The 17,313-nt window shown below is 35.8% G+C and overlaps 3 protein-coding genes across 3 annotated transcripts; 1 reads left to right on the forward strand and 2 right to left on the reverse strand.

The window, feature by feature from the left end:
- The first annotated feature begins 3,875 nt into the window (after positions 1–3,875).
- Positions 3,876–8,429, forward strand: LOC120340987 (uncharacterized). The gene is made up of 5 exons (XM_039409400.2): positions 3,876–4,195; positions 5,075–5,207; positions 5,973–6,957; positions 7,243–7,396; positions 7,586–8,429. The coding sequence occupies exons 1-5, from the start codon at positions 4,101–4,103 to the stop codon at positions 7,857–7,859; spliced, it is 1,641 nt and encodes a 546-aa protein (XP_039265334.2). The 5' UTR covers positions 3,876–4,100; the 3' UTR covers positions 7,860–8,429.
- Positions 8,430–10,246: 1,817 nt separating this feature from the next.
- On the reverse strand, positions 10,247–12,823 carry LOC144432163 (solute carrier family 22 member 16-like). The gene is made up of 4 exons (XM_078120293.1): positions 12,781–12,823; positions 12,349–12,457; positions 12,089–12,188; positions 10,247–10,427 (listed from the first exon to the last, which is right to left on the reverse strand). The coding sequence occupies exons 1-4, from the start codon at positions 12,812–12,814 to the stop codon at positions 10,281–10,283; spliced, it is 390 nt and encodes a 129-aa protein (XP_077976419.1). The 5' UTR covers positions 12,815–12,823; the 3' UTR covers positions 10,247–10,280.
- Positions 12,824–13,476: 653 nt separating this feature from the next.
- On the reverse strand, positions 13,477–16,676 carry LOC120341001 (solute carrier family 22 member 3-like). Its single transcript, XM_078120079.1, has 6 exons — positions 16,537–16,676; positions 15,690–15,768; positions 14,759–14,862; positions 14,238–14,392; positions 13,973–14,162; positions 13,477–13,801 (listed from the first exon to the last, which is right to left on the reverse strand). The coding sequence occupies exons 1-6, from the start codon at positions 16,674–16,676 to the stop codon at positions 13,477–13,479; spliced, it is 993 nt and encodes a 330-aa protein (XP_077976205.1).
- Positions 16,677–17,313: the final 637 nt, after the last annotated feature.

Genomic DNA, 17,313 nt, shown 5'->3' on the forward strand with positions numbered 1-17,313 from the left:
TACGCATATCATTGCAATAATTAGTAAGGAAACGAACGCATATGACTGCAAGGATTAAGGTTTCGGTGAATCTCATATGTCATTTTAGGTTTGCTCATAGCACCTTCTTTCCAGTAAAACAACATATCGCGGCTGAAGGTTGGTATGGTCACTAATTCGCCTCGAATTAGGTTAACTGAAACATTTTTAACAAGCAATAATGACACATATCAGTGATTTGCCGATCTCCTTATAAAAATCGGATACACCGTATCAATTATATACCAAATCGTCAACGTTCTGGAAGATAAATAAAATTATAACAGAAACTGGTAAACTGTCCATGAACTTCTTTAAACGTCGTATCTGGTTACCATATTTTGCAGGCGAAATATGCAAATTGTTAGAAATGCTATTCTAACTCTAATTCACCTTCTGGCCTTATTCCGTGACAAAAAAATTACTAAATGTGGCAACGATCTATAACATGCCTATAAAAATTATCTTCGTGTCACGTTCCGATCTACTACAACAAGGTATTTCAAGGGACGACAAAAAACGAATGGCACGCTTTACCGATTCAATTCATGGTCCATGATGTCGGTTCATGTTTGAACGGTGATGAATCTTGTTTTAGATTTTTCATATTCTGTACTAGTTTTTAACAAATATATATATTTTTTATCTGTTCTGGAAAGATGCTTTAAATATCACTCGTAAAACTATGAGTTATAACTTCGACATGATCTCAAATATTGTTCAACAATGAAGTTTGGAATAATGGGCTTTGACGAGACCCGAGATAAAAAAGTATTTGGATTCCTCAAATTATAAAATCCGATATATTTCCAAAATGGTTGTTCCCGTAAATGGAATAATTGGATTCCTAATTGTTATTCAGTAAATGACGGTTGGCGAGAGTATCATTGCTGAGATTTGTGAAAAATGACAAAATTGAATCTCACACGTCAAACGTTCCTAACGTAAGAACGTAATGCCTTCCTTTTTTGGTCGCGATTACATAAACGTTTTGACTCAATTAATTTTACTATATTGTTGTCTATTTCATACAAAAATGCTCAGAATTGATTTTGGCGATGTTCGCCTGATAGAGACTAACTATCATTGGGCAGATAAAAAAAGTGCGTCTCCCATTACGAAAGCGATAGGAGTTACGGTGACGAATCGCATTATCCACAGCTGTATTCACTGTAATTGTTTCTATATTTATTTCTAATATAGCTCTCATCACCCATATGGTGCAACGGGCTAATGAATTTCCGCAGGTAATCCTAGCCAACTCGTTGTTATTTCTATAAACAATCAACGGAACCGTCATTCATATTATTCTAGTCATCTTTGGCCATAATTTGGTCAGACAAAATAATAGAATATTCCATAAAAAATAATACGAGAATATCGGTTGGAGACCGAAGACTTATCGATCGTAGGTTAGGGGATCCCCCAAAACAGCGCTCTTACTCCATAGTGACACCGTGTGTTCCATCACTGATTAATCAATAACTCGCTAATTATACGACATAATTCATCGAAAATCAATAGGCTTCTATTCCGAACTATGATGAATGCACATTTACAAATTCAACCTCGCTTTCGTGAGATATCGCGTGTATCTAACAGACAAACAAACAAACAGACAAATACCTATCAACATACTTACCGATTTTAAGATCGATAAGTAATAAACTATATAAATAGGTATTATACAGATATCAAATCTAATTAGTCAAATATGTGGATTAATTGGTACAAAATAATTTGATGAATAGCATGCAAACTCATTTTACAATTCAGACTATGACACCGTTTAAAAATATAAAATTCTCATTTTGCCCTATTCTTTATCAGAAACTCGAGATAAAAAATTGAAATTAAAACTCTTTCGCTGCCATCCTAAAATTTTTGAAAGATATTCAACTTTATTAGTTTCCTATTTCTGTTACCAACATTTTTGCTTCACTTTCTGAGTAATATCCCTGGTTCAAAAAAAAACTCATTGACTGCACTGGACTTAGTGTACACACGACTTCTATTCTGTGCTACAATATATAGCGAGTGCATACAAAGTATATCGATTTGCATACTCTCTGTTTTTAAAAAGACAATCCAAAGTATAAAATACCCTCTGAAAGAATATTGATTATAATAATAATAAGGTACGAGCGCGCTGTTTAAAATGAAGTGGTGTTTCTTTTTTTTATTGCATCTTTCCTCTTGAGGGCACTATAGTATTTCCCTGATTTAATTATGAATGGAATATTCAAATAATAAACATTTAAAAAAGAAAACTTTTTAGGAATGACTCTTATTGGCAATTTGAATTTTAAATAAAAGTATATTCAAAGTGTATGAGTAATATCAAGCGTAATTATTATGATGGGATTCACACCGTCACTTGTTTTTTTCCGTATACAGTTAACACAAAAGCAATTCTTCCACGTATCTTTATCTGTTCTATTAAAGGGTACGAAATATTTATCGGATACGAAGTGTAACCATGGCTCGTTTTGTTGTTGGTGGTATTCTTCTCTTCTTCTTGTTGTTGTTAGTAATATTATACGGGATTGTTCCCAAATGTAGGGTATGGTATGGTAGACATACCACGTCAAGAATTCTGAATTTGCCCTGGATTAACTCATATTTAAATTGTTGATGAGACAGAAAAAGCATTTCGTTACAGAGAGGAATAAGTAATATTCGTATTACTTTGATGCGATGGTGTTCCTATAAAAGATCCAGTCGAGCACACGTTGAAGGTTATCCCCGTGACGAACTACAATTCAAATTTTTCTATTACCGATTACATGACTTTTCAGGGAGTATGTTGTACTGCTAACCATGAAATATTTTACACTACATGGTGGCTCAGTGATAACATGTTAGTTATTAATTACTTATCTTTCCCCGCAGACTATTTATCATGCGTGAAAACAATATGTGATCTGGTGCAAGAAATTATAGTGTAGCATGAAATATTCCACTGCTCTTGTCTTGAGTTAGGATGTTGTTGATCAGGGACGTAGACAAGCATTTTCAAATTGAGATTCTGAAATTTCTAATTGCCAAGTTGGACCGTAACAGTTAGCGGGAAACGGGGGTTTTTAATAGTTTTGAAGGTATGAAAAGCGTTTCAAACTACAAAAATTGGTATGTATGTTACAGAAAAATGAATTTTTACATTTCAACGGGAGGGGGAGTGGGGGGGGGGAGGTGATTTTAGGGGTTTATACGATGGTCATAGAATGTATTTTGAGAGGTAAAAGTAAGGAATATCTTCCAGCATGTGTTACTTGACTTGACTTAGTACTTGAATAACTTTCAGCATTTCTTACTTGACTTGACCCCATACTTAATTAAAAATATTATTACTTATCGATTTCAATCGATAAGTATGTTGATAGGTATTTGTCTGTCTGTATGTCTGTTTGTTTTTCTGTTAGATGCACGCGATATCTCACGAAAGCGAGATTGAATCTGCTCCAGATTTTGCATGTGCATTCATCGTATCTCGGACCAGAAGCCTATTGATTTTGGGCGAATTATGTCGTTTTATTAGCGAGTTAATAATTAATTAGTGATGGGACTTAAGGTGTCACTATGGAGTAAGAGCGCTGTTTTGGGGATCCTCTAACTTTCGATCGATAAGTCACTGACCGATATTCTCGTTTTATTGTTTCTACCTTTTATTAAGTTGCAAAAAATTACAATAAAAACAGCGCATACCAAAAGGTTTTAAAATACATGACTATATTTTAACATGTATATAATCTATATATACCCATTTAAAACCGTGCCCGGAAAATCCGCTACAGAAAATTTCTTACTACTTGAATACTTGTTTTACAGCAAAATTCTCGCGATTTTTCATGCGCGATTTTTCCTATGCGGCGAAATTCCCTGCGGCGAGATTTCCTACGGCGAAATTTCCTGCAGCGAATTTTCCTAGAACCTTTTAAGACATGCTATCCTAGGTAGCAATCTTGCTGTTGATAATCAAATTTCATTTAACCGAGGTTGCATTTGCCGCATTTTTTAAAATATTGAATAAGCTTTGTGTTGTGAGTTCTCAAAATATTTTGACTCAAGTAGAAAGTGCGGTCATGGATGTGCATTATCATGGAGATACAGACAGTGTGAGATATCTCACCACCTCTGCAGAAACATCTTCAAGTTTACGATCTTATGGATTGTCCAGGTGACGTCATACTGAAATGAACAAACAAAATTATTATTGATTCGCGCAAGAAATTTTCGTTTTGAAGAGGCCAACATTTATTTTGGAATCACATCAAAATAATTTTTTTTATCATGCGCTTAAATGAATATTCATTTAATCATTTTGTCAAAGTAGCGAGTCAAAAAAGGCAATACATTCACTAGAGCAGCGGTTCTCAACCGGGGCCCTCTAAAAGAAATCTCACAGTTTTTCCTAGTTTGCTGCTCAACAAGGTTATTTCGCAGGGTGTTTTCGCTCTCTTTTGTGCAAATTGTTTTAACATAATGAGATTTGGTATCTATCAATGAAAACAACCCTATTAATACCTCTAGAATATTAAAGTGGGGGCCATGAGTGCTAAAAGCCTCCGAAAGGGGGCTACGAGTCATAAAATGTTGAGAACCACTGCACTAGAGAATTCCATTCATTCGGAAAGCAAGAAAACTTAAATTGAAATTGACCTTGTATAGGAAGTGTTTAGTAGCATGGAATTGATTGAAACTGTCATTGAACTTTACTTGTCCACGGGCAGAAATATTTAGAAAAAATTACTTATTATATTTAATTTATTTGTATATCTATTTGTTTGTAAATATTGTATAGAGTGTGTTAGTTCAGAATTTGATTTTGAATTGGTTAATGACGCAAAAAACCACTGATGACATCAGTGCCAAATAACATATGAACAACAACAATATTAGAACAGTTTAAAACGAATTCTAAGCCTGAATATAAGTGGATTTGATCAATGGAATCTGGCCACCGGAGATCTATCTAGTCATACAATATACAATATACTCACTACTCGAAATAGGTTCTTTAATTTGTAGACAACGTCATGTTCTATTTCTCATACAGAATATCTTCTCTGTGGTCCCATACGCGATCTATGCCGCGTGATCGATTGGTGGTATTTCTGGCACTTGTGTTATCATTTTCTGCGTTTCTCTTGAGCATAGCATCATATGTAGATCGACCAAGAGGACACCAGGTATGCTTTAGATTTGAAAATGCTATTTACTGGTATATATTAATAATAATTTAAGTCAAGGTGGTCCACACCCTGACACGCGGGCTGTAAGAAGCATGCGTAAGAAATGGGGGGCACGAAGAATAAATTGTCTTGTGCAGACAGGGCCCGGCCCATGATATGAGTCGCGCTTTTCATCTCAAGTTCACATCTTGAACTCGCGCCAAGTAACTCCTCATCATGAGGGACGATTTGTGCCCTTATTTTATTTCAAACACACCCTTGTTTTTAAGCGTGATCCACGTGACAGCAGTGACAAAACGCAGATCTGAAGCAGTATCCGAGAGCAGGAAACAATACATTGTTTTGTTGTCTTGTTTGAGCTTTATAAATCTTCCTTAAAACAAAACAAAAAACGCCACGCATGCAACATAACAATAAGCTGATTAGAACGGTAAACTATCATTCTCCGATATATTTAACGAAACTAAACTCGCATATTTTAATCACATTTATGTTTTCCCGACTGCTGCAATTTTTTTTGCGGCCCTTTAACCTCGTCACTTTGGAACCACCTGATTTAGGTTGTTGGAACAAATAGCCAGAAACTGGTTAAAAATGAATCTTGAAGTACCTAATATTGCAATTCACTTCTCTTGTTGTGGATCGCAATTACGTTAACACAACTTTAAAATACATTTTTTAATGTATTCGTTCCATCCTATGCAATGTAAGAAAGAGAATTGCCACCAATTTGTGAAAATAATCGTAATATCACTTTTACAGATATCTGATGCGGCGAAGTTGGACGTTCCCAGAGAAGAAATACATTTTCCAACTTTTAATTATTCCTCAACAACTTCGTTATTCGAAAACGAGTCCTATTCGGGGAGTGGAAGTGGAATGAGTCCAGAAATTTCAAACGATACTTTCATCGAAGTTTTGAGCGACCTAACTTTAGAACTTGCTGGAGACGAAATGATAAACTGGGAGACATCGTTGATATCTAATATAACAGACCAACTCCGAGGATTGTTACAAGTCAATGAAAATAGGACTTTACATGTGGCGGATCAAATACAAAGTTTAAAACATTCACATAGATTGTCGAAATCACAGTTGGAAGACCTTAACGTGATATTGAATCAGATTCAAGACGCTCACGTAAACAATTCAGAGTCGATAGCGGATTTGAAAATTTATAATGAAAACTCCTTCCGCACTATTTTAGGGTTGGTTATGACCTCACAATCGCTCCTACGGGACTTGGCGGTAAAAGCTCATGTTCAAAAATCTACTCTGAATGATTTGGAAAACGTCTTGGAAAGGAAAACGAATTCACTAGAAAACACAATCAACGTTTTGAACAAGGAAAGAAATATGACTACATCTGCAATTCTGTCAATTCAAGATCATCTCGATCAACTTCGATCTCAGATGAATTCTCAAAAAATAGATTTTCAGAGTGAAATAACTGACTTGACTGATAAAATAAACCAATGTCTGACAAAAACTCAAGGAAACGCGAACGCAAACCACGTCATGAAGTCCCAAATACAATCACTCAAAACAAGTGCAACATCTCTTTCTTACAATCCAGCACAATTGACTCAGTTAGAGTCACGTTTAACTTCAGCGATACAAGGGGTTCGAGGAAAGGGTCAGATGATGGAAGCTAAACTGCACTCACTGTCAAAATCCGTGCACGATATAGATCTATTTCGATTCGATGCTAACGCGACAATTACAAATATGAAACTAAAACTACAGAGTAAGTAGAGTAGCGTCTTTAAGATGTTATCAAAACATCATAAAAATAAGTCTGTGTTGAGCCTTTTTTAGTGCTATTTAGGATAATATAAATCTGCGATAGTTGATCAGGTTGAATACGTTACTTTATGGGTTACAAACAAATATGAATCACGTACCGATGAAAAAATGCCTTGGTTGATGGTTGGTAGAAATACCTTTTGAGTATTGATAGATTTTAAAATTGAAATATATGCCACAGTTTGGCCAAATATTAATAGATAAAAATATTCATCTGGGTTTGCAGGAAAAGCAAATCGCGGATGGATTCAAGCCCCAAACGGATATGAGTATCATGTGACATTGAGCGAATACACAAAATGGGAAGAAGCAAAAGCGAAATGTGTTTTTCTTGAAGGAAAGCTTGCTCACATTGGCGTGAGAGACACAAATATGCACAAGTATGTAAATTAGTGTTGTGTACTTCGAATATTCGCAGTCGAATCATATATATATTTATTATTTATATATGGCAGAATATTATGAAAATAATATATTATGATTTGCGATAGTGATTGTATAAATGTTTATTAACACAGTAAAAATTAAATATTTCTACTTTTGAGTGATTTTAAAAAATTACTTTCCAGCTTCATCTTCACAAATGTTGTTGAACCACGTGGACGAAGTGCATGGATTGGTCTAACAGATAACCGGAGAGAGGGTTCCTGGGTATGGCTTGATGGGCACCCTTTACAAGACTCGGAAGCCTACTGGGCAGTAGGACAACCAAACAACATTGTCAGATACAACAAGGATCAAGACTGTGCAGAAATTGACATTAAAGATGGACAATGGACCGACTTGTGGTGTTCGTCCCAAACAGAACCAAATGCTGCCCTTTGTGAGAGAAAGTCATATTAAAATACTACATATATATATACATAAAGACATTGGGTTGAATTTTTATTAACACCCCACACTATACACTGGCACAAACCTGGTGTTCACATAACTTGTCTAATAATGTGAAGAACACTATGGCAAGTCATCAAGTTAAGATGTTTCTGCAAAACATTAAATTTTTAAAATATTGTTGTGAGTTATGACTAATAAAAATGTGTCAATGAAATTTAGAAAGATTATCCATTCTTCTTATTATCTAGTTTCCAAGTATACAAAATATGAATTCATTTCATGCATATGGATGTTACTGTTGCCGCCATGTTAGCCATATACTTCTTACTCACCTACGAATTTACGCTAATTTGGATAATTCTCACAAAGAGTCGAAGAAATTACCTATAAATCTTCCAACATTGTAAGTGGGCTTCCCTTTCAAATAAAAAAAAAATGATCAAATTATTTAATTAAATTTTTGAACATTCCGAATTAAACTCAGTTGTCGCTCAAAGAAGTCATCTGCCGATGGCGTATGACACTTCAGGTAAAAAGGTGCATACAAACTAGAAAAGCACGTTTCAATCTACCTTGCAAATATCAAAAAAAAAATGATAATAAATATTGTCACTAAAACTCGAAAAAATATTTGTGGACGACATTGATACATTTATATATATATATTTGAGCGTGTAATAATACTAAATTGCAATAAATATGACACTATGTAGTCTATATAAAAGATAAGTCGAGCCATAGATGAAGGCAATGCTGAAGCGCATATCACATATGCTGAAAAATAACAATGCCGTAACCAAAATAAGATAGTGGCACAGAGCAGAAAAATGACCAAGTCGTTTGGTGCGGTTTATTCAATACCTTTTGAGAATTTTGCTAGAATAGTGTGAAATGATAATTGAAGTGTCTTTGTTCATATGACAAATGATTCATTTTCCCTTAACTACTTACTGTAAAAACGCCTCCCTGGATCGTCTCTAATTATTTTTATATTTGATCATTTTTATCCAGTTTCCCCTAAGAGGACTTGCTTCTTCACACCTTATTTTGACTCCTTCTAAATATTGCCCATTCGAGAGTTTTTGTCTGATTGATTTGGACAATCACGTGATCAACAAACGCAGCCTGTTGGCGTGATGGCTGGTATTGTGCCGGGGCGGGAATTTGTTTTTGCTTTATTGATTATTGATGTTTGTATTGTCTTGGGGTCGAGTACAGAAGTATGAGTAGTCAGAGCTGTGGTTTCGACCAATATATCTTCCAAATGAGTAGATCCGACATTTCTTGTCTGACTCCGAGCACCTCTGTCCACGCCACTCTGCTTTAGCATGACGTCTCTTCTTGTTCTAACTGCCGTGAAGGTCGGACGTGTTTTGGTTGCTCTGTATTTTATCTATTCAACTAGTGTGTTACAGCTGAGAAATACAGTCGTTTTACGTCTGTGATCAGACTATCCAACTTATTGTGTCGTTTTGAAGCACAAGGAATCGTCTGGTGGATATACAGGGATTCTGGTAAGCATACCTATTTTTGAAACCGCATCACTGCTGTAGTCTAGCGATAAGGGTGCGGGTGTCATATTGTTTTAGTCGTTACTGATTCTAGAATCAGGAGTTTCTCATTCATAAAAACTTTTGTGACAATGAATGTTTCTTATTATTTGCTTAATTTTCTTATGGCAAGCAATCCTTCATTGAGTTGATGTAAATCATTCATGTGTGTGCCAGTGGCGTCGTACTCAGTTTCTCCAAATTCGTATCTTGTTGATTGTGGATAATTGATGAATTTTGCATGTAAGAATTGTTATTTCTGGTGACTTTTACACGTTTTCTGTAAGGAAATAGATATATTTTTATGTGAATTTATATATTATATGATTCGATGAATACTCGATTGCCCGTTGTTTGAAGGTATCGGGCACTACAACTAGCGAACTGACTACCCGCGGAATGATACAAGATTAACTATTCGAATTTTGCATATAAGAATGGTTATTTCTGGTGACTTTCACTCGTTTTTTATTAGGAAATAGATATATTTCCATGTGAATTTTATATTATATGATTTGATGAATACTCGATTGTCCGTTGTTTGGAGGGATCGGGCACTACAACTAGCGAACTGACTACCCGCGGAATGATACAATATTAACTAAATATATAATGATTTAATTTTAAATAGTGGACTGAAGTTTTTTTTTATTTTTTTTTTAACCCCCAAGAGTTTTTTTGGACCCTAAATCAAATTTTTAACAGTGTATCTGTTCAGAACTGAGGGTCCCGGACAGTGATGTAGTACTTCACAATTAAGTAGGAAAGCAAAGAGTTCTGTTTACCTCATCCAGAATTAGAGTAGATTTGGCGGATTTATGTTTTGCCTAGCGAAATAAATATTAACTAAAATTTTCATTCAATTACAAAATTTGTGTTATCCGACAAATTTAGCTATCCAGGTCATTTCTTTATGATAATATTCTTCTGCTTCTTGTATGGTTGTGGTGAAAGAATGAGATGAAGTTTTTGGCATAACCAACATTGTCAGACCAGCACTGAGTCCAAGAATTCCGAATAAAGCCTAAAATTTGAATAAACGAAATTATTACGATAAATTCACAACCACGCTTCAATATTGCTTTTATTCTGAGCCAAGTTTGAATTAAAGCGAAGATAAGAAATAATTATCCCGTAATCGCTATTTGCTATTACGCATTGCTGAAACCACACGATAATGATTTTAAATAAAGCATTCATGCACAGTATTATATCGACGTAGTAAATCAACGTGACAATGGAGTATAAATTTTCTCATTCAAGTCATCTTGCCTCAGTTAATAATATCTTGCTGTTAAACCTACAGACAGGTCTGACAAGATAATGTTTACTGTTTAACTGAAATATAGTTATGGCAATTGCTATCTTTTTTCTAAATTCTAAATCACTTTTCTCCAAAAATAATGGACCAGTCAATTTCAAATTTTCAGTACTCAGATAATGTCTGTCACACGACTTCTTTAACTTGAATGCCTGCTAATTAAGAACAGGCTGAACTGCTAACGAGAACTGGGCTCGTTAGCTTGTGACTAGTTGCGAGCGCTCCAGCGTGTTGAAGAAAGTTGTCGAATGCCAATTTATTGAAAAATGTGAGGAGGAAGCACTTTACGAGGCGTTTAATTCGGCGCGAAAAAATTACCTCCAATATTTACGATATTTGTGAATCTCATTTTCTCGCAGCATGGACTACCAGTATGTGAGGAGCAGTGGTTCTCAACCCAAGGGGGCCATGAAGCAGTTCGAGGGGGCCACGACACAAGTCTAATAATTGATCATAACGGGATTTCGTTTGCATACTTTCCTTTAAAAAACAATTCCCCGTTCAGGCCTTCACTGCAGTTTCATTACCTGAATATGTTGTTTGATCACAGGGTGTATTTACTTTATTGTGCGTGAATTATTTGTTTGTAATAGATTTTTTAAATCTACCAATCAAAATAGTCGCTGATAGGTCGCTGGTAACCTGCAGACGGGCGGTTTCACTAGACTGCGAAATAACTTTCGCTATCGTATCATGAAGGCAAAAACCTATTTGTAAATTCCTAATGCCCAAAATACGAAAATGGAACGACAGTTACGTTGGCTTTACAAAAGTAAATCAAGATGACAGAGAATGTGCCCAAAGCCTGCATTGCTCTTGCGTAATAAGCGATGAATCATCAAGTCCATCTAAACTCCAAAACCACCATGACAAAAATCATCCCCGGTTAAAAGACGTTGGCAGTTTCTTGGCTGCCAAGCGAGTTGGATTTGACAAGAAAGCAACATTGGCCAAGTTTGATTTCTGTCGGTGGAAAAGCCTGCTCTTGAATGCAGCTATAAAAGTGGCATCGGATTCTTACCCATTACTTAGCAAAAAACTTCTTCACTGCTAGTTCAATTTGCCACAACTTATCTGTGTAAATCTGGTTTTTCTGGTCTTGTTACCATCAAACAAAATCTAGAAACCGTCTTGATTTTGACAGTGACACTCGTCTGGCTATATCAAAGACAGTGCTTAATATAAGCAATTTCTTCGGACAGTCCCGAGTACAAGATTCTCATTGATTGTATACTAAAAAACTTGGATTTTCTTTCAAGCTGATGCGCCTTGAAACGCACACACAAATGAAATGATAGTCACATTCCCTTTACGTAGTATATATATACACAACAGTACTAGAGTAGTTGTAACTAAGATCTCACTTGTGTAATCCATAATGTATCAAACGTTGTTTGAATAACAAATGGTATGATTATAGAACCCAGTCTTGCACATGTGGATGCGAGCGCCATGGCCTTGCCCCTGTAAAGTAAGCAAACAAAAAACGTTCTCACTATTCTGAATTACCATGATCTTGCGATATGTCAACATATTGTTGAAAACGCTGACCAAATGAACCAAGTTAGAATATTTATTATCATAGACCGCATCACTTCAATACGGATATTTAATACTATCATACCTTGTGATGGTTGGAAAAACGTCGTTCGTATATTGGTACGAAGCGAAGAAGGCAACAGTAGCAAAGAGTTTTCCAGCAATAGAAGCCCATCGTACAATTTGTAGTGCAACTGTTAAGGTGAACATTATAAAAGCTAGCTGCTGTGCTTGGATGATGGACGGAGTAGGGAATTTCACAAGTTTCAAGTGACAGTTACGACACTTAATTTTATTTTAATCATAACGTCATTTTTCCAGAAGTCACCTTCGTGGACCAACGCGAGGATCATTAAAAATAAATTGAAGAATGCAGAAGGCAGAGAAGCCTACAAAATGTGAAATTCATCGCTTTGAAAACACTATAATGAACTACTTAAAACTTCACCGTCATGATGAACATGGCTATTTATATTTGATTATCGGATTTTACTTCACTGTGAATTCCAATACTAACTTTCATTTGTGTCATCTATTTTCCCTGTAATCATTGCTGTAAAACATAACATATATAGTCGGAACCAAACATTCCGACTATAAGACATTGTTTGGCTCCATAGCTTTTGTTGACAATAGCGAACACAAGTACCGCGATGATTTCAGTCAAACCATTCAGGGTTGCATTTAAGTAAGGATCCCCTGTAAAAGTAACATGGAACGGATTATATGTTTTGTTGAAACAGACGCGGTTTTAGAAAGCTGCTTTTATCAGGTGCAAAACTAAGTGATAACAAGTAATTTGTAGCCGCTGTTTGTTGAATATATGATAATCGAATACAAATAGTGACCGTATCATAACATACAGCACCAGTTATCACGGTCAGTACCCTTTGCAATCAATAAGAACAAAATTCAACAAAACTGAGAGCCGGCTAAACAAGTTTGATCAGGTACTATACAATTTTCAACACACCCCTTTTCAAAGGTTCCTCAACAGCGAGGTGCTCTTTATGACGAAGTTATCGAGGAAAGTGCTATTAACAGCTCGGCATCTATTATGTTGGCAGAAAAAGGATGGCCTGTGTAACACAGACTGTGTTATTTTAATCTATGAACTTTCCGCAGAATAGATCATTCAAATTTTGAAATATAAACTATTTGCGTGTCTGCATTATAGAAAACGTTAATTAATATCTCGGATAGATCACAAGTTTCACATAACGTACATGTATGATTGTATGGTGTATAATGTGCGTTCAGATAACTCACCCATAAGGGAACCGACGTTTAGAACAAGACCGTAGTAAACACAGTTGGCGACGAGCCAAATATACATTATAACAAGCGATACGATTCTTATGAATGGCCGGCGGAAGAGATCGGTCAGATGAGTTCTGGTGTTGACAAATTTCATCTTTTTCCTTTCTGTTTCGAGTATTATTTGCCAATCTTCGTCTTTTATAATTGTATCTTTACTTCTGGCATATCGGTTCAGTACCTTTCTTGCTTCTATTTCTCTTCCTTTCATAAGTAGCCATCTGAAGGTAATTGTGAACAGAAAAATATATTAATGGCACCGGAAGTGTAAAATGAAAGAGCGAAAGACATGGAAACAGAACATTCCAACGAAAAGAAAAAATTTAGTTCAGAATATAGAGCTAAACGACGAATGAATATGGAAGGTAGGATGCAGAAATTAGAAGACTTACCTTGGCGTTTCTGGTATGAATGGCCACGTGATAATAAACGGCAGTGCCAAAAGACTACAGGTCAGATTCAAATCTCTCCAGTTACGTAAGGAGTATGCCATCATTGGAAATAAAGTGTCAATAATTGTAGTTACAAGAGGCGTGGTTGTGAAAACAGTAATTCTCAATTTTTGTCCCGCTATTTCATTTGCTTAAGAAAATTTTACTGAATAGTCAGAGGGGAAAATCAATCAATCATAAGTACAATTATAACATCGAAACTTACCATAGGAAAACGCAGCGCCGTATAATGCCAATCCTGTGGCACCTTCCAGAAAACGAAATATGCAATAAACCTCGAACGTCGGAGCAAATGTGCAGCCTATTCCAGATACCATTAATCCAACAGAAAGAATGAGAAGAGATAGTCTACGTCCGAACCTTTTGAAAAAGGTTTCTTTCATTATTGACGACTTGAATATATATATATAGATATATAATTTATCCGAGAAATGGTACTTCAGTCTCTCGAGTCTCAACTTTGAAGTATCGCTCACCTCCACAAAAATGATGATTAACGCCTTTGGCATTATTCAGGAATAGTGGTACTGGTACCTTCAACTAGTGGTACTGGTACCTACAACTACGCACAAATGATTGCGCAGGTCACTTGTCATAGTCCATATTGCAATATGCCCACTATAGAAGAGACCATTCAGGTAGCTATTGGGACCATATAAAACCATCCTTCATCAAGTCAACGACTAAGTCTCGCATGTGTGTATAACAGCGATGTATATAACTCACCAGTCAAAGATATATCCAGCTGGGGTAGATCCAACGAGTATTCCAACAAAATACAGTGATTGTAACACGGAATTTAAAACACGTCTGTCCCAAACCAGGTCCCACTGAAAAAAAAAATCGATCCTTAACAAGGACCATGTCCATGCTGGATATGCTATACTCGTTTAAAGAAGCCATGTATTTCAAAGAATTTGAAACTCCCGTATTGTAGGTATGCTGCTTTCAATGAGGTTATGTAGCTTTCAAAAAGGATATGCTACTCTTAAACGGCTATACTTGTTTTAAGAAGGATTATATGGTCTTTTTATGAGGACACTTGAGCAGATATATCCCAGAAAACAATCAAGAAATTTTCCAATGATCCAACCGAAACATTGATAGAGATTAGTAATTTGATAGCATTATTACCTCTGTCACAACTGTGTTATCGTAGTAACTCTTGTCGTAAAAATAGCCCTTGTCGCAATTCATTATGCCATCACCAGATGCGTTAATTAGACATGATAAATTTCCAGATATCAGACATTCCGTTGAATTATAGATGTATCGATGGCAGGAATCATCTAACTTGAAAGATATTTTATAATCTCACTGCTTCATGCCGATAAGAAAGTTTACATATTTTAAGAGGTGTTTAAACTAGCTTCTGTGGTCAATTGGGAATACTCTGTTATTCTACGTAGCAGGAATGACACAAATGGTGTAAAAAGTTGTAATTAGAAACATGCAAAATAAATGAGCATTGCTATAACCGGAACAATATATATAATATTTTTAGATAACTACAGTTTCAAGATTGTTGTAAAATAGTTGCATTCGGAGTATTTCATTCACACGACAAAAAAAATTAATCATTCCAATATTAATGGAATCACGCAAAGCAACCAAGCATTTCCGTTCGGCAAAAGTTACCTAAATTGTTTCTACTCACAGGAATAGCCAAGGATTTTATCTCATCTTCACTCGCATTTTTAAAAAGAGTCTTGTCTTCAAACTCAGGTAACGAACATCTGTTGGGGAAGAAATTAGATAAAATTATTAAGTAGAGATCGAATGAATGTTTTCGGAAATGATTCACCTATGATAGATTGATAATATAATTCACGATTAGAACTATTTCATTCATCGAATAACTACGTTTCATTCATATACTTCATTGAAAGTAGCCTACATCAAGAATATTTGATAATTAAATGGAAGATTTAATTGTTGACATTTCATTTTTAATGGCAGCAGGGAGAGGCCAGAACATATATGAGCAGAGCTCTCTTGTTTCAGTTGTTTTCTGTGTTTGTGTGACGCCTTCCGATGACGTTATTCTCACGCCACTGACTACACTGCACAATACATCGTAATGTATTCCTTTTGCCAAATGTAAGTCGGCTGCATGCCTGTAGAATTTGTCTACCAATTAACTTACTGTAGAAATTTTATCTTACTGAAAGTTTTGTGAAAACTATAACTTGTTTATATACTTTCATCAAAACATTACATGTGTTTTTGTGTGGATTAGTTACTTTGTGTGGTGTTGTGTGGAAATTTCGATTGGCAACATTGCCCAACAACATGATTATAATTAAATTCAAATTATTTTTTCTCTCTCGCAAGTTGTCATTAAATACCAAAAATTCCATGCCGATCTTGGGATGTAGCCTAAATCCCTAGCAATAAACTGAAGAATTTTCCCAGATCCTCGCGTTTTCTTAATCAAGGAAGGTAACAGAATAACTTTCAAGCTTCTTCAAAATGTTATCAAAACAGTATAACGTAAACCTCACCTGTGCTTTGGTATAGCATTGTAGAACACACCCGATTGTGGTGTGACAGCTGAAATTGCAGCTGACAATGTGACCGAAATTATTGAAAGAATCTGTACGTTATTCACACTCAATCTGCTTTCAATTTTATCTAAATCCATTTTTTTCCAACAGTAATGATAATATAGAAGTACTTTTAACCAGGTTACCAGGTATCTTATAACGTTATGAAGCTTTTTCTCGCGTTTTAAATAGCAGCATGCCCGTGTTTGCGTCGCGCTGTCTGCAGAGATTTTCGAGAAACAATGGCATATTCTAACGCAGGGATGTGCAAAGTGCGGCCAACGGGCCAAATGCGGCCCGCAAGGGAAAAATATGCGGCCCGCGGAGAAGTACCAATTTTGAATAGTGTTGCGGTCAGCGAAACGTGTTTTCAGTTTAGTTCAGCGCTTCTCAATCGGTGGTCTGCGGCCCATTGGTGGGCCGCAAACAATGTTCCCTTTAATTTTTTGTAGTATTATATGTGTGCGCAGAAATTTTGGTGTGTGCGCACTTTTTTGGAAATGACTAATATTTGTGCAAAAACCAATGAAAAATTTTTGGCGTTCTAACCGGGTAATAAGTGGGCCAACAACAAACTTTCTCAACTTTCTTTCAGAGGCTGCGTGCGCGCACACACCTTAGAGGGAACACTGGCCGCCAAGCATCACATGGTGAGCCGTGAACTCAAATTATCAAATTATTCGTATTTTTCTATATTTTGTGTTATAGTTAGAATTATTTATATACGTTTAAATT

The sequence above is a fragment of the Styela clava genome, chromosome 14, assembly GCF_964204865.1.
Source record: "Styela clava chromosome 14, kaStyClav1.hap1.2, whole genome shotgun sequence".
Classification (NCBI taxonomy): Eukaryota; Metazoa; Chordata; class Ascidiacea; order Stolidobranchia; family Styelidae; genus Styela; species Styela clava.

Bases quoted from the DNA above. Each gene is read 5' to 3' on its own strand.
- LOC144432163 (XM_078120293.1), bottom strand. From the start codon at position 12,814: ATGATTACAGGGAAAATAGATGACACAAATGAAA. The intron at 12,458-12,780 runs GTTAGTATTGGA...TCACCTTAACAG, and splicing joins AATAGATGACACAAATGAAA to TTGCACTACAAATTGTACGA. The intron at 12,189-12,348 runs GTATGATAGTAT...CTTACTTTACAG, and splicing joins GTTTTTCCAACCATCACAAG to GGGCAAGGCCATGGCGCTCG.
- LOC120340987 (XM_039409400.2), top strand. From the start codon at position 4,101: ATGGATGTGCATTATCATGGAGATACAGACAGTGTGAGATATCTCACC. The intron at 4,196-5,074 runs GTGACGTCATAC...TTTCTCATACAG, and splicing joins CGATCTTATGGATTGTCCAG to AATATCTTCTCTGTGGTCCC. The intron at 5,208-5,972 runs GTATGCTTTAGA...TCACTTTTACAG, and splicing joins ATCGACCAAGAGGACACCAG to ATATCTGATGCGGCGAAGTT.
- LOC120341001 (XM_078120079.1), bottom strand. From the start codon at position 16,676: ATGGATTTAGATAAAATTGAAAGCAGATTGAGTGTGAATAACGTACAG. The intron at 15,769-16,536 runs GTGAGGTTTACG...CTTCCCCAACAG, and splicing joins AATGCTATACCAAAGCACAG to ATGTTCGTTACCTGAGTTTG. The intron at 14,863-15,689 runs GTGAGTAGAAAC...TTTTTTTTTCAG, and splicing joins TAAAATCCTTGGCTATTCCT to TGGGACCTGGTTTGGGACAG.